This window comes from Pan troglodytes, chromosome 17, assembly GCF_028858775.2.
Source record: "Pan troglodytes isolate AG18354 chromosome 17, NHGRI_mPanTro3-v2.0_pri, whole genome shotgun sequence".
Lineage (NCBI taxonomy): Eukaryota > Metazoa > Chordata > Mammalia > Primates > Hominidae > Pan > Pan troglodytes.
The window spans coordinates 58,715,293-58,742,696 of record NC_072415.2 but is presented as its reverse complement, the minus strand read 5'-3'; the positions used below and the strand labels follow the sequence as shown (position 1 = coordinate 58,742,696).

Below are 27,404 nucleotides of genomic sequence, written 5' to 3'. Positions count from 1 at the left end.
AGGACAAAGTCCCTCAGCATAAGGGGAATTCCTCTCCTTCATAGTTATTCATCGCTTTTTTGCTAGGAGTTTAGTTCATCTCTGGGGACTGGTGAGACACTTTGGCAAGCTTGCCTTCAACATGCAGGCCCCATTGGGCACCTGTAGTCAATAAGGCAGCACCATCACTTCGATCTCCCCAGGCCTCGGTGTCCCCACTGACTTCACCAGCTATGTGCTCCCGGGGCACACAGGAGAGACTGGAGCTGCCCAGGGAAGTCTCCCTCCTGAAGCCTTTCCCAGATGGTTCAACCTGTAAAGTGCTCTCCTTTCTAACCCCTTTTGCATTGACTTTATTTAACCCTGCACCAGGCATCACACTTTATACCTGTCTATATATGTCTTTATGGTGTCTATATATCTACACTGCATAGTCTAGTCTGTATGTCTACACCGCATAGTCTAGTCTTTCTTCCCCTACACAGTCTCCATCATGAACAGGTTCATATTTCCTTTTCCCAGTAGAATAAACAGTCCTTCTGGGCAGGGACTGTATTGTATACTCGTGTGTGTGTGTGTGTGTGTGTGTGTGTGTCTACTTTCCTGGTACCCAGCACCATGCAGGGACCCAGCAGGTCTAGTGACAGACTGGCTACACTGAACTTGAAAAAAGCAAAATCCTGCTCCTATTCCTGTGGCATACCAAGCTCCACTACACTGTTGCAACAGGACACCGGGCAAGCATCACCTTTGCTCACGACCCCTTCCTGAAGCTGACCCGCTGAGAAAGGTAGGTAAGGCCATCCTTCCTAAGCACAGAAGTGTGGAGGCCCAGCCCTGTGCAGCTCAGCAGCCTGGAAGGAGCATGGCCTCCCTGCAACTGAATGAGTGTGCTGAGCAGGCAGTGAGCAGGGTGGATGGGGTAAGGTAGGGTCGGGAGCCTTGCAGCTGTGTCTCTCCTATGCTCCATCTTAACCAGTGCCTCCATGCGCAAAGCCATCTCTCCCTCTTCGCCCAAAGAGAAATGGAACCCACAACAGGGAGAGCAATGAAAAAGAGGCGTGTGAGAGGCTGGTGTCTCCTGGGAGAGTCGGATGCAAGTGATGGGCCTCTCCCCAGCAACACACACGTGTGCATGCACACATACAAATTTGCAGAAAATTTTAAGGAGGTTAAGAATACCCTGATGTGGTGAACTAGGGGTTGGATGGTGTCAGAAGGCCTGGCCTTAAATGATGGCTCTGTTATTCAGGCAAGTTACTTTGCTTCTCTGAGTGTTATTTTCCTCATCTCTAAAGTAGGAATGACCCCATTTCTTTCCGCGGGTTGTTGCTCATTACACTATGATGGGACCAATGTTGCCAAGAGGAGAGGTTGGGTGGGACAAATATAGCAGCAGGAAGACATGTGAGATGTAGGATAGTGTCCAGTAAAGTCACTAATACTTAGATCTGAAGTGAAAGGGAGACAAGAGTGAGCAGGGGAGGGCTGGAAGGAAAAGTAAGGGTCATCAGTATCATAATAAAACACAAACAAACAAAAACCAAGAAAGAAGAAAAAGCGCAAGTGCTGGTGGGGATGTGGAGAAATTGGAATCTCACACATTGCTGGTATGAATGCAGAATATTCAGCTGCTATGGAACACAGTTTGACAGCTCCTCAAAGAGTTCAACAGAATTACCATACAACCCAGCAATTCCACCCCAGGTATACACCCAAGTAATTACAAGCAAGGACTCAAACAGATACAGCAGTATTTTTGACAATAGCCAAAAGGTGGAGATGACTCAAGTAAGGATTGATAGATGCATGGGTAAACAAATTGTGGTATATCCATACAATGGAATAGTATTCAGCCATGAAAAGGAATAAAGTTCTGATACATGCTATAATGAATGAACCTCAAAAACATTATGCCAAGGGAAAGAAGCCAGGCCCAAGAGGTCACATATGACTGTTTCTGTAAGTATGTAAAATAGATTAATTAATAGAAACAGAAAGCAGATTGGTGGTTGCCAGGGGCTGGGGGTGGTGATGGGATGGGGAATGACTGCCTAGTGGGTATGGGGTTTTATATTGGGATGATGAGAATGTTTCAGAACTAGATAGACATGGTAGTTGCACAACAGGGCTAGCATACTAAATGCCAGTGGATTGAACACTTTATAATGGTTAATTTTATAGTATGGGAATTCTGCCTCATTAAAAATTATATAAAACTACAAAAGAAGGAGCAGCCATTTGTCCCACACCTCTGTGTCTCACTGGAGTCACATTCCTGTCCTGAGGTCGGCCCAGGCTGTGACACCACTTTTGAAAAGGGAAGGCAACCCTGCCACACAAAGTCATAGAGGGTGAGAAAAGCCAGTGTAAAATCAGGCATGACACCAGCTGCTCCCCAAGTGTGGTCCCTGGACCAGCATCAGCACCCGCTGGGGAACTTGTTAGAAACACACAGCCTCAGTCCACACCTACGGAATCACAGACTCTGGGGTGGGCCTGTCCTCTGTGCCACCGCCCAGGTGATTCTGCTGCGCTGGCCTGGATTACTGACAAGCAGGGCCACTGTGGGTCATCAGAAGCAGGTGGGGATGGCATGGCTAGAGGGGGCTGGGCAGAGGGAAATGGAGGGATTCCAGGAGAAGCCAGTGAGCCTGCAGCTCTGGGCCGCATAAGAAGAGCATCCCGGGGCATCAGCCACCTGAGTCCCCTTGCAGCAGAGCAGCCTCCCTGTGGAGGCAAAGGCCACTCCCGTCCCCTGCCCCACCCCACCCTGGGTAAGAGCCCCGGCACCCCTTACCCTTCGCGGTCGATGTGTGGCAGGGGCTGCTTGGGCGTGTGTCGGACTTTGCGGTGGAACTGGGTGAAGTCCAGCTTTTCCGGCTGCAGGTCCCAGGTGGCACCACTAGAGGGCGAGGGAGGGTGAGAAACGGAGGCAAGAGGGCAACAGCCCAGTTACTGACGGAACCAGGGGGCCAGGCTGAACCTGGCAGAGCAGATCCGCAGAAAGGGGCCACCAGGGGCCAGGAGGGGAGCCCCACTCAGAATGGAGCCCCAGGTGCCACCCCTCACCTTCCTCACCCTGCCGTGGGAAAGTGCATGCTTATGAAACAAGTGTGGGCCTGATGCCCACTGCACAGCGGCCTCTGCAACACCTGAGTTTGTTTTCGTGCCCACATTTGAGGAAGGCCAGGGTGAGCAAGGGGCCAAATGCCAGTCTCCAGCCTCTGACAAGCAGCTCAAAGTGACGACCCGGCCACCCTGAGGTAGATGAGGCAGGCTAGTGGGAAGCGGGGCCCAGCCTCTGCAGCCCCATCCCGGGGGCCCTCCCCATGCCTCCACTGTCTCCCGTTGACACTCACCGCCTCCTCTCTCCGGCCTTCTTTCCACCCCATCCTTCCTACATCCCCTACTCTGCTTCTCTCTGCCTCTTGCTCATGAACCATCAGCATTCATTCGGCCCCCAAGGAAGCCAGTTTCCCGGCTGGACCTCACACCACAGGGAAGGAGGAGGAGGAGGTTACCTGAAGGAATCGAAGGTGTTGGCCGCCCAGATGTCCGTGCCCAGCATGTCCAGAGAGTTGTCTTTGCTGCCATTCTGGAAGAGATGGAGGTGAAAGGGCTGACATTAATTGCTTGGCCAGGATGCTGAGAACACGGGGCCAGGGCCTGAGGGGCTGGGGGGCTGGAGTGAGCCCCCAAGTGAGTATGGTGGCTGGTGCACCCAGTCAGAGTCAGGGGACTGCCTGGGGGTCTCCTGGCCTCCCCCCAGGCATGGGCCCTCGTTTCACTGAGGTTTTATAGATGTATACAGAAGGGTCCAAGCCCCTGCTGCCCCAGGCCCATGGCTCTCTCCTCAAAGCCTCCACACCCAGCAAGGGCTCTGTACTACCCAGAGCCACCATCACCACTGCCAGCCTGATGGCTGAGGCTTCTCCCCAGGGAGGGGCTCTGCAGAGCCAGGCCCACTGGGGAGCCCATGGAGGCTGCCTTCCTTCACAGTTCAGTCGTACTCCCCAGAAGCCCCCACCAACCAAGGCTACACCAGCGACTGGATTTCTCTGAGTCGAGCCGATCCTCCAGTGTTCCCTATGTGACCCACCCCAGAGACAGAAACCTCTTTACTCAATGCAGCTTCTATGATTTGGTTTCTCTGCTCTCTGGCCGGTGAGCTCCCTGGCAAATTCTCCAACCCCTGACCGCACCTGATGCCCTCCAGCCCTTCTTACCCCTGCAATCTGGTTTCCATCGTCACACTCTTTAAAACAATACTTCCACATCCACCTGAGCTGAACGTGTGCACGCCGTATGACCCAGAAATTCACTCCCGGGTATAAACACACAGAAATGTGCCCGATGCTCACCAAAAGACATGTACAGAAAGCGTATACAGCAGCATCCGCCATTACAGCTCCAAACTGGAGACCACCCACATGCCTGTCATCAGCTGATTCGATAAATAAACCGTGGTATGTTCACATATTGGAGTATCACACCGCAGTGAGCACAAAGTAAAATAACATGCAACAATATGAATAAATATCACAAGCATACAGGGAACAAAAGAACCCAGATGCAAAAGAAAACCAATTATGTTCAGGAACAGGCAAACTAACGAATGTATAGTGAAAGAACTCAGATAGTAACTGAAAGAGGAAACCAATCTACTTTCCAGAGAGAGACAGACAGAGACCGAGCAGCTTTGATTAACTAGAAGGAGAGGGCACAAAAACCGGAAAGGCTGGACAGTCCAGCCTCCAAGCAGAAGGGGCCAGGCACTCCAGCCACCACAGACAGGAGGCAGGAGGTAATGAGAGCCTGGAGGACAGGTGGAGGACTTATGGAGTCGAAGGGACAAGAGGACTGTCTGGGGAGAACCACCTGGGCTGTCTGACTCTGGGCAAGTCCCTCAGCCTTCCTGGGTCTCATTGATAACATGAAGACTGGTCCCTCTCTCTGGGCACCAACAGCCTGCAGCCTGCAGGTCTAAGTAACTTGAAACTTCCTCATTCCAGGATGCCCTGAGAGCTTGCACAATCCTTCCTAGCAGATCAGCCACATTTATTCAGGGCCGCCATGGCCCTGGGTGCTTCTCCCCATGCCTTTCCTGTCCCATCCCCGTAATCCCCTTTGCTCCTGACCATGGCCTGTCAACTGGACCTTGCTCCCCTCTTGCCCTCTCCAAATGTGCCCCATCTGTCAAAGATTGGCTCAGCCAGGAAGCACCTCTGGCCTCCCAAACTGCAGTCACCTCGCTCTGCCCTGAACTTGCTATCTGTGTGGGTGACTTACAGTAGCAGAGCCGGCCTCTTGCAGTTCTCACTTCTATTTCCTGTAGTGACCTCTCTCCCACAGAAGATAGCGGGCCCTTGATGGCAGGGACCCCCTGGGTCCCCCAGAGCTGGAAGCTCAGTGCTCCTGACACATACTGCAAGAGATTTTCACCATCTTCTTTAAACATGCGTTTTCTTTTTGCCTCAATAAACTGTGTGACCTCGGCAAAGTCACTTCACCAGTCTGGACTTCAGATTCTTCATATTTAAATAAAGAGATCCCAGAATGAAATACCATGCCCTGTAGATGGGCTCCTTCTGACTGTCATGCGTGCTGCTACCATCCCCTCTCCTGCCAGTGGTAGATATCACTAATCAATTACAGCATGGTTGCCAGTCCTCCAAGCAGGTGGCCCCTAATGTTCTAGGATCATCCTCTCTCCCTTTTCTTCGAGTTGCCTCACATCCTCCCCATTCCAACTCCTGGGGCCCTGCTTGCTCCAAGTGCAACTCTGAAACTCCAGGTCAGCTAGAGAGACTCACCTTCTATCACACAACCCCCAAGGGGACAGCCTCTGCCTCCCGAGATGTTGACCGGCTTGTTCACCACCCACTCCTGGGCCTCGAATGTAATTATCATTGGGGATAGCAGCCAAAAATAACATCGAAAGCAAAGATAAAAAAAAAATCATACATGCAAACAAAACTCTTGCTTCCAAAGCACCTATTGCAGACCTCACTCAGCATGCAGTTCATTTTCCTCCTTCAGCCCAGTGACCTGAAGCCTCTCCTTCTCCACACGTGTCTTCCCTAATCCCTGATCTGTTAAATACCCAATGTTCTCTGGCGCCTATAAATTCAGCTTCAGTGGATCACCTCTTGGTCAGTGCTCTTTTACATGAATGTTAGACCTTCCCCAAGTAGACTGTAATCTTCTCCACTGGACTGCCTCTTTCTCTTTGTGCCCCCACAGTGGCCAAGCCAGGCACACAGGAGGGCCAGCTTGGATTCCTGCCAACTGATTGAGGAGATGCCACTTTGTAACAGGAGGAAGCACGACCCTACTGCCTCTGTGGCTGAAAGACTGAATCAAGATTAGGATGTCAAGAATGATTTACCGTCCTAGGATCCGAGGCCCATAAGGCCCTTAGAGAGTAAGAAACATGGATGGAGAGATAGAGAGAGAGAGCAACTATGTAGAGAAGGTCATGGCCAAACCTAGAAGTGCAAAGCATCTTCCAGGAAAATGGTGATTCACCTTGAAGGCAGTTGAAGGGCAGTGCAGATGGGCACGTAAATCTCCCTCCTGGCCTGCAGGTTGGCATCTTGGCTATTACTCCTCAACTGGCAGGGAGGGAGGACAGGTCACAGTAACAGTCACTGGCAGCAGCTGTGAGGGGGCCAGTGCCCCTGTGCAGAGAGCTGGTGGAACCTCTCTGCCTGGAGGAGGGGGCACTACCCTTGGGCTAAGGGAGGTGACTGGGCAGGGCAAACTTGGGCATTTCCAAAGCAGTATCCCTGGCGGGGGACCCACCAATCTCTGGACTTCCAGATTCTTGGGGTCAGGGAAATGTGCTCCCAGCTGATGGGAGGGAAAGAGCCAGGGCAGAAGCTGTGCCTGCATGTGTGTGTTTATTCTTTACAGAGGAAGCCCACCCTTCCGTGCATCTGCAGAACAGCCCTGTGATCAGCTGCTGCCATCTCCATGTTGGGGGTGAAAAACAGGAGCCTGGGGAGAGGGGCCATGGCCCAGCTGGGGAGCAGGTGGTGGAGTCACAGTGGCAACCAGTGCTCCTCCAAGAGCCATGGCAGTCACACAACCAACACACATCACAGGTGACAGACTCACACATTTTCCTCATTGAATCCCCACAACTCCTTACAACAACTCAGGGAACATATCCCTGAATGACATCAAGAGCCTACATCCATATTTAAATGACAAGAAACCCAGCGATATCCCTGCCATTCCCAGTACACACCGTATTTCTTGAGCCACCCCCGCCCTGTGGCTCAGCCTCCTGACTCCTGTGTCTCCCTCCCCAGGCTGGAAAACTCGGCACCAGGCTGCTTCTCCTTCCTCTCTCGCTCTGCCCCACAGGTCTCTGCCCCACAGCCCACCTTGGGCCTTTGGGCCGGGTCTCACCTCTCCTTTGCCACAAGGCTTGAGTCTTGTTAACTCTCACACTGACCGGCCTCCTGCCTCCTCCTGCCTCCTCCCCCGTGATGACTGCAACTCTGATTCTCAGAGCTGAGGAACAAAAGTGCCAGCAAGGTGAGCCCTTTACAAACCAAGGAGCCGGACCCCATCTTTGCACGGCTCCAGGGAGCCCTGGGGGTGCAGCTCCAGGAACGAATATCATATGGACAGCACCCCCGGAGCTGTGAAGCTCAGCAGCCCTGGAGGAGGCAGCAGGTGGAGGTGACAGCACTGAGAAGAATGAGGACCCCAGCCGCTGAGCTGGACACATGGAGGAGAGCAGTGGGCAAGGCATCGGGCCTCTCTGTCTGAATATCAGGAAGGAGATCGCCATGAAGACTCGGGGCCTGGCAGACGAGAAGCTGAGTCTCTGGAGAAGTAGGTATAGGGTAACACCTTGGACACAGGGGCCGCACTCCTTATTGCCACTCTACTTGATATAAGAACTGCAGTGCATATCAAGAATCTGGACACCTCCTTGGGGTTTGTTTCAATGGCACAAGACAGGCATATAACCACTAAAGGCAAACTTTCATCAACAGGGGCTGGAGAAATAGCCTAGCACGTGGAGAAGACATCCATCTCCTTCCAGCCTTAGCCCAGAGCAGGAAGAGTCTCACCTGCAGAGCTTTCCTTTGCTGTCCCTTGATGCTGAGGTGGTGGCCCAGGCAGTGCCCAGGGGGCCAGGCCTCATGCAACAGAGTTATTAACTGCCAAGCTAAACTGGACAACCAGGAGCCCAACGGTTTCACATGTCCATCCCCAGGGCCCACTTGCCCTGGGCTGAGCACCCAAGTGGCCACTCTGTCACCCAGCCCTGCCACGTGGCTCCGGAGCCAGACAAATGCTTACAGCCATACAAGTGCCACATATGCATACATGTACACATGCCACAGGGCCGCATATGCATACATGTACATATGCCACAGACACATATATACACAATACTACACACATGCATATACTAGACAGACACATCCACACACATCCACATAATACACACCATACATGCATATACATACCAGACACACATACATACACACACATGCATGGTATGCATACACACATCCACACAATGTGTGCCACACGTACATATACACACGTACACACCACACACATACATGTATATACTACACGCATACATGCATATATATACCACACTTATACAATATACACATCCATCCACACACATCCACACCACACCCATATACACACCACACACCAAACACACATACGTGCACACACCACATATATACATGTGGTATACATGTATACTACAACTATATGTGCACATCACATGCTACATGCATATTATATACACCACACATACAGGCACATGCCACACACAACATGCATGTAGACCACACACATATACATACTACAAGACACATATACACACCATGCACACAGGCATATACACACACACACACATATCCACACCCACATACACACCATGCACACATGCACACACATATACACCTCACACATACACACACATCACACACAAACATACAGGTACCACACACACATACACATACATGTGTCACCTGTTCTACAAACCCTCGAATGTCCAAAGAAGCCAGAGAAGTCAGAGAAGCAGGAAGGCAGGTGCCTGCAGGCAGACCCCTCACAGGCAGACTGTACCTGAGTTCTGGAACTTCTCACCAGGAAACAGACCCACCTCTCTCTCCCACCACCCTCACCTCTGGCTCACACTGAGGACCCATACAGAGAGGTGGCTGTCAAGCTGAGGACAGAGAGGAAGGGGACCCAAGCTCGGCTCATCCCAGGCAAGCGTTGGACTTGCCTCTCAAGGGCACACGAAGCTGCAGCATGTATGGAGTTATATTTCACTTTAGGCTACTATACTCTTCCTGGACTCAGTGAAAACAAAAGAATGTTCTCTCCACACCCTCCCACTCCCATGAGTCTTCCTTCCTGCTAGGATCTAGTTGAGGACTCTTCCTCTCTGCAGCTCTGCAGCCTCCTCAGCAGCCCACACCCTGTGAACCTCATAGCACATGCCATTCACAGCACGTACCCTGCACACTCCCGTGCAGAGCTGATTCCTCCCGTCATTGTTGTACTGCAGAGCTCCCCGGGGTGCTCTGGAAGCACCAATCCCCTGGCTCTAAATGTCAGTGTGCATCAGAATCACTGAGAGAAGGGAGAGTTGGTGGTTTAAATTTAGTGTAGCTGGGATGGTTCACAGACGATGCTTTCAGAAAGCCTCATTCCTCTAAATGGTCCTCATTCCTCAAAATGTTCAAGTTTTAACAGGGAAAAAATTCAAAAAGATTATATAGTCAAATGTTTGGTATATACTGAATGATAAGACTGCTAATACATTATTAAAATGTAGAAAATTGTTACGATGTTGAAATTTTTATTGCAGAACTTCTTCAGTGGATGTTAACTCTTCACATATGTGGAAGTGGAGTATGCAATATTTCTTTCCCAAGGTTTTTGGCTAGAAATCTACCTCACTCTTCCTTTTCATTCCACAGAGAATTTTGCAGGACTAGGGTTCCATGGAACCCCCTTTGGGAAATACTCAGCTAACACACTTTCTGTTAACTCTCTCCCCTTTCGATGGTGGGAACCATGGCTCCACTTCCTTGTTGTATCTTCCTGCCCATTCACCCCTTGTCCTAGCCTTGGGACCCAGAGTCATTCATCAAATATTTCTTCGCACAGACTCAGTGGCCAGGCACTGTCAGCTATCCATCAAAACCTCAGTGGCCTCTTAAAGAACATTCTCCAGTTGGCAATTCCATGGTTGGCCCTGGTAACCACAGCTTCCCTCTGAGCAAAGCATCCTCTCCAGCCCTGAGAGCAGCCAGGCCCTGCCCCCCCGGTTGCTGAAATGCCAAGGTTCATGAGAAGCCTTATCAAAAACAATCATCCTTTTCAGTGGGTTGTTCTTAGCACTTAAACACTGCTGAATCCTTCGCGACAGCCCCTTTTACTGGCAATTAGGGGGCCCCATACCAGGGTGCACCATACTGCTGGCAGAACAGATCACAGAGGGATAATGAGCACTTTAAGCCATGTGGAAAATAAAATGGAAACAGCTTGCTTGTGGGAAGGGAAACTGAAGTTGTCTCTGGGAAGGCCTCAGAGACATCCCCAGCTCAGGGGAGGTCAGACTCCTGAAAGGGCCAAGAATAAAGATGATGACAATAGGAGATATTGACCCAGCATGCAGTATGTGCCAGCACTGCCCAAGCGTGGCACTGTTACTACAACCCTAAGAAGCAGATGGTATGATCACCATCCCCATTTTACTGATGGGGAGACTGAGGAACAGAGCACCTGCCCATGTTCATGGAGCCAGTTACCAGGATGGGAGCACAGACAGTGTGGCCCAAAGGCCATGCTCTAACCACTGTACACTATGCATGCAGTTATTCTATTCAGTCAGGTAAACTGAACCCACTGCAGAGATTTCCATAAAGCAGGAACGTATCCCTCCCCTGCAAGCATCTGTATTCTCCACACCTATCTTTGTTAATGATTGGGAAGGCAGTGCTGGTGGAGGAAGTGCATCATCTGCAGTGAAGAGAGAGAGATTGTGGAATGTGAGTGGGTATGCGATGAGGCTGCGGTCTCCATGCATGCATGAATGCAACAAGGTGAGAGTGAGTTGCTGTATGGTAGAAAAACATACAAAGTCAGATGCAGTGAAAACAACAAATCTTCTAGCTGCTGGCTTTTCTTTATGAATACACAACTGTGCAGTGATTTTTGCTGTGCAAGTGCATATGTGGGGGCATGTGTGTAATGACAATTCCAGGCTGTGAGTGTTGAGAAACTAGGCTGAATGGGATAGGACAGCGGGAGGATGCTCTCTATTGTTGGGACAGTCATGGGGGAAGTTTCCCCTAGAGAATTCTAGTGCAGGCTGGTGTGGATTTCCCTAGCAGGCCTGCTACATCAGGTGACACTGGGGTAGAGGTGGCCAGCCCTCAGCCCTGGCCTCCTGAATGGAAACCCCCAGATACAGTGCACCCTCAGTCACTGAGTAGCTGGGCTGTGCAGGACCCAGCTCTGGGCATGAGAGAGATAAAGGTGGTGCAGTCTCCGCTCCCCAAAGGACTCCCAGTCCCAGTCCACACCCTTCTCAGTGCAGGATGTCCTTCCAGATTCCATGAGGGCAAGAGGCAAGCCAGACCCTAATACAGTTCTCTCACTTCACGGACACGGGGTTCCCCGGGGAGCTAGCTGTGGGACAGGGGGTCTGGTTTGAGCTGAGAGTAGAGAAAACAGGATTCTCGGCCTGCAACCTGCTTTCTGGTTCCTGCGGCCTCATTCACTCACTCTGGCTTTTTTTTTTCTTTTTTTTTTTTTTTTTAGTCTTGCTCTATGGCCCAGGCTGGAGTGCAGTGGTGTGATCTCAGCTTACTGCAACCTTGGCCTCCCAGGTTCAAGCGATTCTCTTGCCTCAACCTCCCGAGTTGCTGGGACTACAGGTGCAAGCCACCATACCCAGCAAATTTTTGTATTTTTATTATTATTTTTATATTATACTTTAAGTTCTAGGGTACATGTGCACAATGCGCAGGTTTGTTATATAGGTATACATGTGCCATGTTGGTTTGCTGCACCCATTAACTCGTCATTTACGTTAGGTGTTTATCCTAATGCTATCTCTCCTCCTGCCCCCCACCCCACAACAGGCCCTGGGGTGTGATGTTCCCCGCCCTGTGTCCAAGTGTTCTCATTGTTCAGTTCCCACCTATGAGTGAGAACATGTGGTGTTTGGTTTTCTGTCCTTGTGATAGTTTGCTCAGAATGATGGTTTCCAGCTGAATCCATGTCCCTGCAAAGGACATGAACTCTTCCTTTTTTATGGTTGCATAGTATTCCATGGTGTATATGTGCCACATTTTCTTAATCCAGTCTTTCACTGATGGACATTTGGGTTGGTTCCAAGTCTTTGCTATTGTGAATAGTGCCGCAATAAGCATACGTGTGCATGTGTCTTTGTAGTAGCATGATTTATAATCCTCTGGGTATATACCCAGTAATGGGATGGCTGGGTCAAATGGTATTTCTAGTTCTAGATCCTTGCGGAATCACCACACTGTCTTCCACAATGGTTGAACTAGTTTACGCTCCCACCAACAGTGTAAAAGCGTTCCTATTTCTCCACATCCTCTCCAGCATCTGTTGTTTCCTGACTTTTTAATGATTGTCATTCTAACTGGTGTGAGATGGTATCTCATTGTGGTTTTGATCTGCATTTCTCTGATGACCAGTGATGATGAGCATTTTTTCATGTGTCTTTTGGCTGCATAAGTATCTTCTTTTGAGACGTGTCTATTCATATCCTTTGCCCATTTTTTGATGGGGTTGTTTTTTTTCTTGTAAATTTGTTTAAGTTCTTTGTAGATTCTGAATATTAGCCCTTTGTCAGATGGGTAGATTGTAAAAATTTTCTCCCATTCTGTAGGTTGCCTATTCACTCTTATGGTAGTTTCTTTTGCTGTGCAGAAGCTCTTTAGTTTAGTTAGATCCCATTTGTCTATTTTGGCTTTTGTTGCCACCACTTTTTGTGTTTTAGTCATGAAGTCCTTGCCCATGCCTATGTCCTGAATGGTATTGCCTAGGTTTTCTTCTAGGGTTTTTATGGTTTTAGGTCTAACATTTAAGTCTTTAATCCATCTTGAATTAATTTTTGTATAAGGTGTAAGGAAGGGATCCAGTTTCAGCTTTCTCCATATGGCTAGCCAGTTTTCCCAGCACCATTTATTAAATAGGGAATCCTTTCCCCATTTCCTGTTTTTGTCAGGTTTGTGAAAGATCAGATGGTTGTGGATGTGTGGAGTTATTTCTGAGGCCTCTGTTATGTTCCATTGGTCTAGCTCTCTGTTTTGGTACCAGTACCATGCTGTTTTGGTTACTGTAGCCTTGAGGTATAGTTTGAAATCAGGTAGTGTGATGCCTCCAGCTTTGTTCTTTTTGCTTAGGATTGTCTTGGCAATGCGGGCTCTTTTTTGGTTCCATATGAACTTTAAAGTAGTTTTTTCCAATTCTGTGAAGAAAGTCATTCGTAGCTTGATGGGGATGGCATTGAATCTATAAATTACCTTGGGCAGTATGGTCATTTTCATGATATTGATTCTTCCTATCCATGAGCATGGAATGTTCTTCCATTTGTTTGTGTCCTCTTTTATTTCATTGAGTAGTGGTTTGTAGTTCTCCTTGAAGAGGTCCTTCACATTCCTTATAAGTTGGATTCCTAGGTATTTTATTTTCTTTGTAGCAATTGTGAATGGGAGTTCACTCACGATTTGGCTCTCTGTTTGTTATTGGTGTATAGGAATGCTTGTGATTTTTGCACATTGATTTTGTATCCTGAGACTTTGCTGAAGTTCCTTATCAGCTTAAGGAGATTTTGGGCTGAGACAATGGGGTTTTCTAAATATACAATCATGTCATCTGCAAACAGGGATAATTTGATTTCCTTTTTTCCTCACTGAATACCCTTTATTTCTTTCTCTTGCCTGATTGCCCTGGCCAGAACTTCCAAAACTATGTTGAGTAGGAGTGGTGAGAGAGGGCATCCCTGTCTTGTGCCAGTTTTCAAAGGGAATGCTTCCAGTTTTTGCCCATTCAGTATGATATTGGCTGTGGGTTTGTCATAGATAGCTCTTATTATTTTGAGATACGTCCCATCAATACCTAGTTTATTGAGAATTTTTAGCATGAAGGGCTGTTGAATTTTGTCGAAGGCCTTTTCTGCATCTATTGAGATAATCATGTGGTTTTTGTCATTGGTTTTGTTTATGTGATGGATTACATTTATTGATTTGCGTATGTTGAACCAGCCTTGCATCCCAGGGATGAAGCCCACTTGATCATGGTGGATAAGCTTTTTGATATGTTGCTGGATTCGGTTTGCCAGTATTTTATTGAGGATTTTCACATCGATGTTCATCAGGGATGTTGGTCTAAAATTCTTTTTTGTTGTGTCTCTGCCAGGCTTTGGTATCAGGATAATGCTGGCCTTATAAAATGAGTTAGAGAGGATTCCCTGTTTTTCAATTGATTGGAATAGTTTCAGAAGGAATGGTACCAGCTCCTCTTTGTACCTCTGGTAGAATTCAGCTGTGAATCTGTCTGGCCCTGGACTTTTTTTGGTTGGTAGGCTATTAATTATTGCCTCAATTTGAGAGCCTGTTATTGGTCTATTCAGAGATTCAGCTTCTTCCTGGTTTAGTCTTGGGAGGGTGTATGTGTCCAGGAATTTATCCATTTCTTCTAGATTTTCTAGTTTATTTGTGTAGAGGTGTTTATAGTATTCTCTGATGGTAGTTTGTATTTCTGTGGGATCAGTGGTGATATCCCCTTTATCATTTTTTATTGTGTCTATTTGATTCTTCTCTCTTTTCTTCTTTATTAGTCTTGCTAGCAGTCTATCAATTTTGCTGATCTTTTCAAAAAACCAGCTCCTGGATTCATTGATTTTCTGAAGGGTTTTTTGTGTCTCTATTTCCTTCAGTTCTGCTCTGATCTTAGTTATTTCTTGCCTTCTGCTAGCTTTTGAATGTGTTTTCTCTTGCTTCTCTAGTTCTTTGAATTGTGATGTTAGGGTGTCGATTTTAGATCTTTCCTGCTTTCTCTTGTGGGCATTTAGTGCTATAAATTTCCCTCTACACACTGCTTTAAATGTGTCCGAGGGATTCTGGTATGTTGTGTCTTTGTTCTCGTTGGTTTCAAAGAACATCTTTATTTCTGCCTTCAGTTTGTTATTTACCCAGTAGTCATTCAGGAGCAGGTTGTTCAGTTTCCGTGTAGTTGTGTGGTTTTGAGTGAGTTTCTTAATCCTGAGTGCTAATTTGATTGCACTGTGGTCTGAGAGGCAGTTTGTTGTGATTTCTGTTCTTTTACATTTGCTGAGGAGTGCTTTACTTCCAACTAAGTGGTCAATTTTGGAATAAGTGTGATGTGGTGCTGAGAAGAATGTATATTCTGTTGATTTGGGGTGGCGGGTTCTGTAGATGTCTATTAGGTCTGCTTGGTGCAGAGCTAAGCTCAAGTCCTGGATATCCTTGTTAACCTTCTGTCTCATTGATCTGTCTAATATTGACAGTGCGGTGTTAAAGTCTCCCGTTATTATTGTGTGGGAGTCTAAGTGGGAGTCTACTGTGTGCTCCTGTATTAGGGCCATACATATTTAGGATAGTTAGCTCTTCTTGAATTGATCTCTTTACCATTATGTAATGGCCTTCTTTGTCTCTTTTGATCTTTGTTGGTTTAAAGTCTGTTTTTTCAGAGACTAGAATTGCAACCCTTGCTTTTTTTTTGTTTTCAATTTGCTTGATAGATCTTCCTCCATCCCTTTATTTTGAGCATATGTGTGTCTCTGCACGTGAGATGGGTCTCCTGAATACAGCACACTGATGGGTCTTGACTCTTTATCCAATTTGCCAGTCTGTGTCTTTTAATTGGGGCATTTAGCTCATTTACATTCAAGGTTAATATTGTTATGTGTGAATTTGATCCTGTCATTATGATGTTAGCTGGTTATTTTGCCCGTTAATTGATGCAGTTTCTTCCTAGCCTCGATGGTCTTTAGAATTTGGCATGTTTTTGCAGTGGCTGGTACCGGGTGTTCCTTTCCATGTTTAGTGCTTCCTTCAGGAGCTCCTCCTGTAAGGCAGGCCTGGTGGTGACAAAATCTCTCAGCATTTGCTTGTCTGTAAAGGGTTTTATTTCTCCTTCTCTTGTGAAGCTTAGTTTGGCTGGATATGAAATTCTTGGTCGAAAATTCTTTTTTTTTTTTTTGAAAATTCTTTTCTTTAAGAATGTTGAATATTGGCCTCCACTCTCTTCTGGCTTGTAGAGTTTCTGCCAAGAGATCTGCTGTTAGTCTGATGGGCTTTCTTTTGTGGGTAACCCGACCTTTCTCCATGGCTGCCCTTAACATTTTTTCCTTCGTTTCAACCTTGGTGAATCTGACAATTTTGTGTCTTAGGGTTGCTCTTCTCAAGGAGTATCTTTATGGTGTTCTCTGTATTTCCTGAATTTGAATGTTGGCCTGCCTTGCTAGGTTGGGGAAGTTCTCCTGGATAATATCCTGAAGAGTGTTTTCGAACTTGGTTCTCCCTTTTGCTTTCAGGTACACCAATCAAACGTAGATTTGGTCTTTTCACATAGTCCTATATTTCTTGGAGGCTTTGTTTGTTTCTTTTTATTCTTTTTTCTCTAAACTTCTCTTCTCACTTTATTTCATTGATTTGATCTTCAATCACTGATATCCTTTCTTACACTTGATCAAATTGACTATTAAAGCTTGTGCATGCGTCACGAGTTCTCAGGCCATGGTTTTCAGATCCATCAGGTCATTTAAGGTCTTCTCCACACTCTTTATTCTAGTTAGCCATTTGTCTAATCTTTTTTCAAGGGTTTTAGCTTCCTTATGATGGGTTCAAACATCCTCCTTTAGCTAGGAGAAGTTTGTTATTACCGACCTTCTGAAGCCTACTTCTGTCAGCTCATCAAAGTCATTCTCCATCCAGCTTCGTTCCATTGCTGGCGAGGAGCTGCAATCCTTTGGAGGAGAAGAGGCGCTCTTGTTTTTAGAATTTTCAGCTTTTCTGCTCTGGTTTCTCCCTATCTTTGTGGTTTTATCTAACTTTGGTCTTTGACGTTGGTGACCTACAGATGGGGTTTTGGTGTGGATGTCCTTTTTGTTGATGTTGATGCTATTCCTTTCTGTGTGTTAGTTTTCCTTCTAACAGTCAGGTCCCTCAGGTGCAGGTCTGTTGGAGTTTGCTGGACGTCCACTCCAGACCCTGTTTGCCTGGGTATCACTAGTGGACACTGCAGAACAGCAAATATTGCAGAACAGCAAATACTGCTGCCTGATCATTCCTCTGGAAGCTTCGTCCCAGAGGGGTACCTGCCTGTATGAGGTGTCAGTCGGCCCCTACTGGGAGGTGTCTCCCAGTTAGGCTACACAAGGGTCAGGGACCCACTTGAGGAGGCAGTCTGTCCATTCTCCGAGCTCAAACACCATGCTGGGAGAACCACTGCTCTCTTCAGAGCTGTCAGACAGGGATGTTTAAGTCTGCAGAAGTTTCTGCTGCCTTTTGTTCAGCTATGTCCTGCCCCCAGAGGTGGAGTCTACAGAGGCAACAGGCCTTGCTGAGCTATGGTTGGCTCTGCCCAGTTCGAGCTTCCCCAGCTGCTCTGTTTACCTACTCAAGCCTCAGCAATGGCAGACGCCCCTCCCTCTCCAGGCTGCTGCCTCACAGGTCAATGTTAGACTGCTGCGCTAGCGGTGAGTAAGGCTCTATGGGCATGGGACCCGCTGAGCCAGCTGCAGGATATAATCTGGTGTGCCATTTGCTAAGACTGTTGGAAAAGTGCAGTATTTGGGTGGGAGTGTCCCATTTTTCCAGGTACCATCTGTCATGGCTTCCCTTGGCTAGGAAAGGGAAATCCCCTGACCCCTTGTGCTTCTCAGGTGACGCAATGCCCCGCCCAGCTTCAGCTTGCTTTCTGTGGGCTGCATCCACTGTCCAACCAGTCCCAGTGAGATGAACCAGGTACCTCAGTTGGAAATGCAGAAGTCACCTGTCTTCTGCATCAATCATGCTGGGAGCTGCAGACCAGAGCTGTTCCTATTTGGCCATCTTGGAATGGGTCCATGAGCAATTTTTGTATTTTTAGTAGAGACAGGGTTTCACCATGTTGGCCAGGCTGGTCTTGAACTCCTGACCTCAGGTGATCCACCCGCCTCAGCCTCCCAAAGTGCTGGGATCACAGGCGTGAGCCATCACGCCCAGCCTCACTCTGGTTTTTTGGACCTGTGTTTCCTCACTGGTCCCACGACTACATGGACTACATTGGTGACTCTATATTGGAATATATGAGAGATACCATGAGGGCTTTTACATTACATGAAATGTTCTGGACCAGAGGACCCCAAACTCATCTCCTGGGCCAAAACAGAGGCTTCCTATGGGCCAGATCTGAAACTCCTCTCAGGCCCAAACTAAAGCAGACTTTGAGAATGGTTGGATCTTCTCAGAGAGCAACTAAGGGGGAAAGCACAGGGGGAGGTGGCAGGGGGCAGAACCCAAAGAGAAACAGGCCTATCATGGCAACACCGTGTGTGTGTGTGTGTGTGTGTGTGTGTGTGTGTGTTCAGAACGAAGGACAGCACCCCAGACGCAGCTGGGAAAGGGGGAAATAGACCCCCCAAGGGGCCTTTGAGGCAGGAGAACAGCAGGGCAGAGCCCAGCAGAGACAGCTTTCTGGGTGGCACTAAAGCTGAGTCTGGGAGAGGGAAAGGCCATTCCTTTCATGCTGGGACATCTGTGTCTGTCTGTCCATCCTGTCTTTTCCCCCATGCTCCCTTTGTCTTTGAATTAAGACCCAAAGGCCAGAGAGAGATAGGAGACAATGATAATGCCTGTGGCCAAGTATATTTCTCCTAGGCCAACCCTCTGCCCACTCTCAGCTAATTAAGGTTGTGATTTAGGTTTTAAATGGACCATGCTATTTGAGCCTGTCCTGGACAGGGCCACACCAGAGGCCATTTCTGTCTGGCTGCCTATCCAAAACCTGCTGAAATAATGGGATCCTCCTCAACTGTCCCCAGCTCCTGCCAGGGAAAGGCTTCCAGGAGATGGGGAAAATCAACACTCCCCCTTCCAACACCATCCCATCCTCCAAGGTTGCCTCACAGGGAGGCCTTCTTTGAACTCCCCAGGCCCCAAAGTTCTGTCCCTTTCTGCCAGTACCAGACTCAGAACTACAGAAGGTCATGACAGGAGAAGCTGAGAGCTCATCTGGTCTGGGTGGTGACCTAGGAGTCCTGCAGAGATGTTCTAAGAGCCATGAGTTGGGCGGGTGGGGGAGAAAGCAGGCAGGGCTCCTCCCCTTGCCCCCTAAAAACAGTTCTATCCCTTTCCTGTTTCTATGTGGAATCTCCATGTAAGGTTCTGAGGAAATAGAAATGCTTTTTACAAATTACTTTTTGTATTTTGTAAATTACACTTCTTATACTTTTTACAAATTACACTTTTTATTTTTAGATGGTTGTAGATTCATACATACTTGTAAAAAATAATACAAAGAGACCCCTTGTGCCCTATACGCAGTTTCCCTCCATGGGGAAAGTATAGTTCAATGTCACAGTGTAACTTGTCTCTTCATCCTCTTAATACGATCCTTCCCAGAGCAAAAGTTTAATTATGATGAAGTCCAACTTAGCATCTCCGGGTATCAACATTGATACAGTGGAGACACAGAACACTCCCACCATCACAAGGCCGCCCCTTATAGCCACATCCACTTTCCTCCTGCCCCTACCCCTTCCCTCATCCTGGCAACCACAAACCTCTTCCCCGTTTCTATTACTTTGCCCTCTCAAGAATGTTACATAAATGGAATTGCAGAGTATGCGACTTTGGAGGACTGGCTTTTTGAAAATCACTCAGCATGATTTCCAGAGACTCCTCCAGGCTGCTGCATCATCAGGCATTCATTCCTTCTCATTGCTGAGTGTTTAACCATTCATCTGCTGAAGATCACCTGAGCTGCTTCCAGGTTTCTGTGTATTGTGAACAAAGCTGCTACAAACAGTTGAGTACAAATTTTTGTGTGAACATAAGTTTTCATTTCTCTGGGATAAACACCCAGGAGTGCAATTGCTCAATCAAATCATATGGTACTTGCAGGTTTCGGTTTTTTTTTTTTTTTTTTGAAACTGCCAAACTGTTTTCCAGAATGGCTATACCATTCTACATCCCCACTACTACTGTAGGAGTGATCCAGTTTCTCTGCATTCTCACCCGCATTGGACGCTGTCATTTGGTTTTTCTTTTCTTTTTGTTTTTCTTTTCTTTTCTTTTCTTTTTTTGAGACAGGGTCTCGCTGTTACCCAGGCTGGAGTACAGTGGTTTGATCACAGCTCACCGCAACCTCCACCTCCCAGGCTGAAGTGATCCTCCTACCTCAGCCTTCCGAGCAGCTGGAACCACAGGTGTGTGCCACTATGCCCAGCTAATGCTTGTATTTTTTGTTGAGACGGTGTTTCACCATGTTGCCCAGGCTGGTCTCGAACTCCTGGCCTTAGGCAATCCACCCGCCTCGGCCTCCCAGAGTGTTGAGATTACAGGCATGAGCCACTGCTCTTGGCCGTCACTTTTTTTTTTTTATGCTGCCAAGTTGAAGTGGACATGGTCACTTTAAAAAAAATTATTTTAACCATTCTGATTGGAGTGTAGATGTCTTGTTGGGGTTTTAATTTGTGTCTCCGTCATGGCTAATGATGTTGCATATTTTTTGTGTGCTTATCTGCCATCTGTACATCACCTTCAGGGAAAAACGTCTTCAGTGAAAAATGTCACTTTATTTTGTCCATTATCTAATTGGATTGTTTTTTAATGATGAGTTTTGAGAGTTCTTTATATATTCTAAATACAAGCCCTTTGTCAGATATGTTTTGCAAATATTTTCTCCCTCTCTGTAAACTGTCTCTTCATCCTCTTAATAGGGTCCTTCCCAGAGCAAAAATTTAATGATGATAAAGTCCAATTTAGCATCTCAGTGTTAACATCCACTGATTATTTCAGTCAGTCTGTTTGTGGTATGACAAACAATTTTTAATTGAAACCAGGACATTTTCATGTTAGCTCATGAGAGAGTCATATTTAAACCTCCTGCTTTAACTCGTGTTTCGTGGTACCACTCTGGCAGGGGAAAAGGGCAGGGGACAGCCTCATTATTGCCAGGTGGAAGTGGAAGTCCAGGTTGCCCACTCAACCTCCTCTGACGCCCCAGGGGTGCTTGCTGTCACTGCTGGGTGGAGGTGGGAGTTCCGGATCCCCATGTGGTCCCCTCTGACATGCAGTGGGGCTGGCCTCATCATCCCTGGGAGTCTATGAAGTCTGACTCACTATTTCTAACACCACCCCAGCAGGAAGGAGAGGGACACCTCGATACTGCCCAGTGGGGGTGCAAGTCAGGTTCCTGCTGTCTCCAGTGACACCATGGGGCGTGGGTAGGAGCCTTCTCACCAGTTGGCGGGGACGAAAGTCGCAGCTCCCCACTGGCCTTCTCTGACACTACTCTGGTAGGGGGTTGGAGCCCCTCTGATAGCCCAGCAGGGGTGGGATCTGAGCTCCCACTCGGTCTTGGCTGGGATGGATGGGGGTGGGGATGTGTTCTGTGGTGTTTGGCTGGGGTACAGCCGTGACTGTTGAAAAGTTTTTTGTCTTGCTAGATCTTTTCCTATCATTTTCCTTCTTCTCTATCTTATCTTTTTCTCTTTTCTTAGTCCGTTTCCTGTAGAGAGCAGCTTTTTATTGGGATTTTTTTTTTTTTTTTTTTTTTTTTGCCTGTGTCCATTAGCATTTCCTAGTGCCAAGTATGGGACACATGAGGCAAAAAGAAAACAAGCTCCTCACTGTGTCATTCCTCAGGTCCTGGGCACCCTAGCAGGTCTGCCTTCTTCCCTCCACCTCTCCGAGTCTTCTTATGTTCATTTTATACAGAATGTCTTGGGTTTTTAGTTGTATTTAGCAGGAGAAATATAGATAAGAACATCTATTGCATTTTCCAGAAGCAGAAGTTTAGGTCTATATTTTCAACAAGACATTTTGATGGCCTTACATCTAGTTCACGTCCTCATTTTATAGAGCAGAAACTGAGGCTGCAGTGAGATAATGTATCTTATCCACGATCCAATAGTAAGTTTGGATCCAATAGTAAGTTGGAAGCACAGCCCAGGCTGAAAGCACATCTCCTAAACCCAGGTGCAATACTGCTTCCACAACATCGTGGCGGCTCCCACTTTGCCTGTATGTCTCACCTCTCCTGCTACAATGCAAGGCCCTATGCAGACACCAGCCTACTCCTCCCCATATTCACATGCTGCCATCTCCTCCAGAATAGCTTATTTCCCTAAGCAGATTCCAGCTTCCCTGAGTGCAGAGACCAGGCCATGTGGCTCAGAATGTATACAGCAAGCACCCAATGCATGGCTGCTGATGGTTCTCCCTATAGGAGCTAGTTGTCAGCATTGTTTAGTAAGTGTGGCATCCTGTTCCTCCAAGTGAGCTGGAGCCAGAAGGCACTTTGAGGATAAGGACAGATGGCATTTTCTGAAAGATAGACATACACGCTGGTGAGCACAGAGGTTGTGCCATGTTTGTTTCTGGGAGGAATGTTAAGGGGAATCACAGCGCACACTTCTAGTGCTCCTGGGCATGTGATCCAGGCCCGAAGGACCACTGTGTCATGTCCCAGACATCTTCTCACTGCAGCTTGAGCATCTGTTCTCTCCACTCTACCCTCCATGCAAACAGCCACCATGGCTATGTTCCTCACCATCCCAGTGCCCAGTGCCCAACCTGGAGTACAGCAGCCCTCAGTGATGACTGGCTGATTGGAGCCGATCAATAGGTGAAAGAACAAATAAATAAACAAAGGAATGACCCAACCACAGCAAAGGCAATTCCTCATGCAGGAAAGAGGATATTTAGCTTAAAAAGACTTGCCATGCTCGGCTGCTGAGGAAAGTAAGTAGGCAAAAGACACAACCAAAAGAGTTAAATAAAAACCGTCAGCTGGAGCAATGAGAAGGGGGCTTGCGGCTGAATCAAAGAAAGAACTTTTTTATTAATGGAGCTGCCTAACAATATGCTGAGATGCCTTCTGAAGCAGTGAGCTCCCTGTTGCTGGAAATGCTCCCTGCTACTGGAAATCAACCTTTGCTAACATGGTGGGGAGTTGGATCAGGTGACCTCTGAGCTTCCTGCCATCTGAGAGCCCATGATGTTTCAGAATTCACTGGAGGCCTTAAACTCCAGTGCATGGGAGTTTGTTGGGGCTCAGAAAACAATATCCCAAAATGAAGGCCTCAGCAGCAGCCTCAGAAGCAAAAGTCTTTCTCTGACTTTCTGCCCCCCTGCCTGTCAGTCTCTCTCTCCCCTGAAGCTAGCCATAGAAGTTAGACTCCCTCTTCCCCACCACGAGAAACCACAGCCTCTTTCTCCCAAAGCCAGCCATGAAACCTAAAGATAGAGCTCTAATTCTCCCTCTGCCTTTCTTTTTAAAAACTGGCCATAAATAAATTATCTGATCTGCTTTGTTTGATTATAGGTCATGACACCCCCATTCCAGAAAGGGTCCTGCCCCAACTCAGAAGGAAGGAATGCTGCACAGAGAGGCCAGGGAGAGTCTAGACAGACAGGCCTTGCTGTGTTTCCCCATTTTGTCTATTAGCATTATTAGATCATGCCCTTTTGGTCCAATCCCATTTCTACAACTGTCCATACTTTGTTGAACTTAACCATAAAAATAGATAATTTTCCCTGTATCTTTGGGTCTTCATTCTGCAGCCTCCCATGTATACATGTTAAATAAATGTGTATGCCTTTTCTCTTATTAATCTGCCTTTTACAAGTTGATTTTTCAGCAAATCTTCAGAGAGCTAAGGGTTACCCTAGGCCCCCACAAGTTTAATCCTTGAGTTCCATCAAGGATTTGAGGTGGTGAAGAAGAAGAGGGAAAGAAAAGTTCAGCCCCAGCCTCCGGGAAGCTTCTACTAGAGATAGGGCATGTGACAGTCATTCTAGCCAGTCACCAAATAGTTCTGGTTCCCCTCATTCCAGGCACAGAGTAGTGTTGTACTTCTTAATGTGCTTATGGTTGGATGAGGCCACATGACCCGTTCTGGGTAACAAGCTCAGAGTGGAAGTGACAAGTGTTGTATCTAGGCTGGAGCACTGAACTGCCAATGCATGATCCTCCAGAGCTCCTTTTACTCTGTCATGTCAACTGGTTAAAATGGAACTGCTCTACCAAGCTGTGCCCTGGTTGTTTAACGTTACTAAGATTTGGATTGTTTGGTTGTTGGTTGTTTAATGTTAATGTTACTGAGATTTGGGGTTGTTTGTTACTGCAGCATTACCTAGGCTATCCTGACTGATACAGGGGAACAGACTTTGCCTGTATGGAACACCAGAGAAAGATACAAGAAAAAAGTTCAAGGCACACAACAGGGGCTGGGTTGGACAGAGGTTCCAACATCTGAGCCCACACACAGACCCCTCTGCATTCACCATTCTCAGCCCCCCACTTGAGTAACACCCAATATGATCCATCTCCTCTAGCTGTGCTGCCTCCTAACTATTACTCTAACATCCCAACACTGTGCCCTACTCAACCTTTACTAACATCATGTCTTCTCTCTTCATCTTCTTCTCTCTTCCCTTCCATCTAGTCAAACATCCTACCCATTCCCAAAGGCATAGGTCAGGCCTCATGTCCTGCAAGACACCTCCCTACCCACAGAGACCAACTGAACCACTCTTTGGAATCACCACAGTTCTTGTGGCCAGGATGACATCTCTTTGGGGATCTTACGTGTATGTTGTCATCTTGTTCTCTGTAAACTAGTTTTTACCCTACAAACTGGCAGTGATCCAGAAGCTCCCACTCAGACGCATCTGCTGGGCTCACAGCAGGGGCTCAATAAATACGAACTAAACAGAGAGCAGCACTATGAACATATACCTGGTATTTCTTACGTATCCAAGGAAGTGCTAAAAAATGTAGGCACTTTTACTAAGATATCATTTGCACTAATTATTTTTTAAATTAGCACAGAACCAAATCCTATAATTACTGAAGGGTAGCAAGTTGACTTGCAGAAAACTCCTCCATCTTTTTCTGGGGCCAGAGGTAATTAGTGTATTTGAGGGTCTCCTCCACCTACCATCTGTTATCCCCTGGGTCGGAGTCAATGTTGGTGCCCATATAGCTGGCCTGAAGGTTGGCAAAGGTATCAGGGGATGGGGAACAGTAGAGAAATTAGGAAGACCCAGACCTGCTGTGGCAGTGATTTGGATCCAGTTGGGTGTTTCATGGAGTTACAGAATGCAAACAGAGATTTCTGGAGAGACTCTAAGGAGTCTGTGTAGTTGTTTTTCTGAATAGGTGCTTGGAGCCAGTGTCACTCCTGGGTCAACATCTGGTTCTCCTGGCCCTTGGGACAAGGCTCTTTGACTCTCTTTATGCTTCTGTTTGCTACAGGGCATCAGGATGAAACAAGAGAGTGCCCTTCACTTATTCCAGGGAATGTTGGGATCATAGGCCCTCAGTCAAAACTCAAAGTCATCATTTGTGACACACCCCCATCTTTCCCAGGGCTTCATGTGAACCTGCCTGATAGGCAGTCGTGCTCATCAGGTTCCTAGCAAAGATTTCATCACCTTGCCTAACAGCCAACACAGTGGGCCAACAAGTCCTTCCGTCAAGGGAAGTCCTTCCCAAGTCTAATCAGAGGCTGTGCTGTTGTGGTGCATATTAATTTCCTGTTCTTGGCACACCTGTGCAGATGGAAAACAGCTGCTCACTCCTGACCCCATACAACCTTTCCCATGCATTTGGTTTCTTTCCTGAATTCTAAATCCCATGCCAACACCTTGAAAAGCTTTCTGAATGTACTGCTACTGCAGTCTCTAATTTCAACAATCCCTATACATTTCCCCCATTACAATGAAAAGCTGGAAACGTCTGACGTCCTAACTAAATGACTAGGTGATGGGTGAGTCTTTTGGGAAGAGGATGCCAGGATGTCAGGCAATCCCAAATACAGCTGTATCCCAGTTGCCGGCAGCTGGTCGGCCTCTTCTGAACTATCTGTAGCCCTTTTTATGCTCTACACTCTCTGGGCTCTCTTCCTCCTCTCTCGTGGGACCCAATCTCTTCTAGGTTGCCCCCACTTTCTGCCTCTGAAAGGGTTCAGAAAAAGCAAGGTTTTCTTTTTGACATTAGCTAAAATAACAAACAGGATGACGCTGGAAGCCTGCTGGGGATGAATCAATCATCCCAGTGTATGACTAATCTGCAAATGGGGCCACATCTGGGCCCTGGGCCCTGGTGCAGGGCATGGTCCGTGACCCACCACCCAGAGGTTGCTTGGCAGAATGCAGGACCTCTGCATCTTCCTGCCAACTCTACTTTCCTGGACATGTGCAGCCAACGTGGGCAGTCAAGAGGAGCACCAGAGCAGCCAGCCACCGCATCTCCATGTCGCCTCAGTTTCTCCCTGAAACTAATTGTCCCCACGGGTAAAAATGGGTTAGCAGTGTTCTCCCATCATCCTGATGGCCCCAGAAAGCTCATCAAAGTTGGTGTGGCAGGAGGAAAAGGGCCCATTAGGGAATGACTGCACGGACTGAGCCTGGGCCAACTCAGTGCAGTCTCAGGCATCACTATTGAGTGCCTACTGAGTACAAGGCCCTAGGCCAGAAGTGGTTGAGGAAGTAGAGCCCGCCCTGACTCCCGTCTTAGGGTTGACCAGCTGGCTGAGACACAGGCAGGTGTGCGTGGAACAGCTTGGCAACAGCATGAGTCGGTGTGAGGGTGTCTGCCTGGGTGCGTGGGTGCAGCAAGGAGCCAGCCGGGGTGCTCATGGGTGGTGTCCCCGAGAGCTGGTCCTGTGCTCTTGCCTCTGGTGGGCCAGGCTGAAGGGAGCCTTGAAGGATGAAGGGAACAGCAGCATCCCATCAGAGTGGCACTCAGCAAAGGTACCCTTCAGTGGGCAGCTGCCTGGGTCCTCCTCCATCAGAGAGCCCCTGCATGACAGGGGTGACAAGGACACTGCCACAGGCCAGCTACATGGGGCTTTCCTTGGGGTGCCGTCACTCAAAGGAAGCCGCCCAGCTTTGATCCCTCCAGTAGGGGGCAACAGGAGATGGCTGCCTCGTGGTCAGAAATCAGAGGTTCCCGGGAAGGAAACCCAGGTGGGTGTCCCCACGGGCAGATGCATGGACGTGGGTATGAGCCACCATGGGCCACGTGGCCAAGGGCAACACTCTAGAGAGGGTAGAGCAGTGAGAAGCAAGGAGCCGGCCCCCACACTGTTGGGCTACCACACCAGCCCCAAACGCCCATCCAGGATGGTGGCAAGAGAAAAATAA

The 27,404-nt window shown here is 47.8% G+C and overlaps 1 protein-coding gene across 26 annotated transcripts in view; it reads right to left on the bottom strand.

Annotated features, from left to right (window-relative positions):
* Nucleotides 1–27,404, bottom strand: part of CTIF (cap binding complex dependent translation initiation factor) — a 328,445-nt gene that overhangs the window by 200,818 nt on the left and 100,223 nt on the right. For 21 of the 26 annotated variants that reach the window (XR_010151927.1, XR_010151928.1, XR_010151929.1 and 18 more), the window contains 2 exons: nt 3,504–3,577; nt 2,780–2,884 (listed from right to left, as the gene is read on the bottom strand). Coding sequence is in view for 12 of the 26 variants with exons in the window: in XM_063795662.1 (XP_063651732.1) it covers nt 2,780–2,884; nt 3,504–3,577 (179 nt within the window). In the remaining 14 variants the exon portion in view is untranslated. Of the gene's footprint in view, nt 1–2,779; nt 2,885–3,503; nt 3,578–4,208; nt 4,421–27,404 lie in introns of those variants that run through there. The other 5 variants (XR_008540653.2, XR_008540654.2, XM_054671808.2 and 2 more) reach the window with 2 other exon arrangements.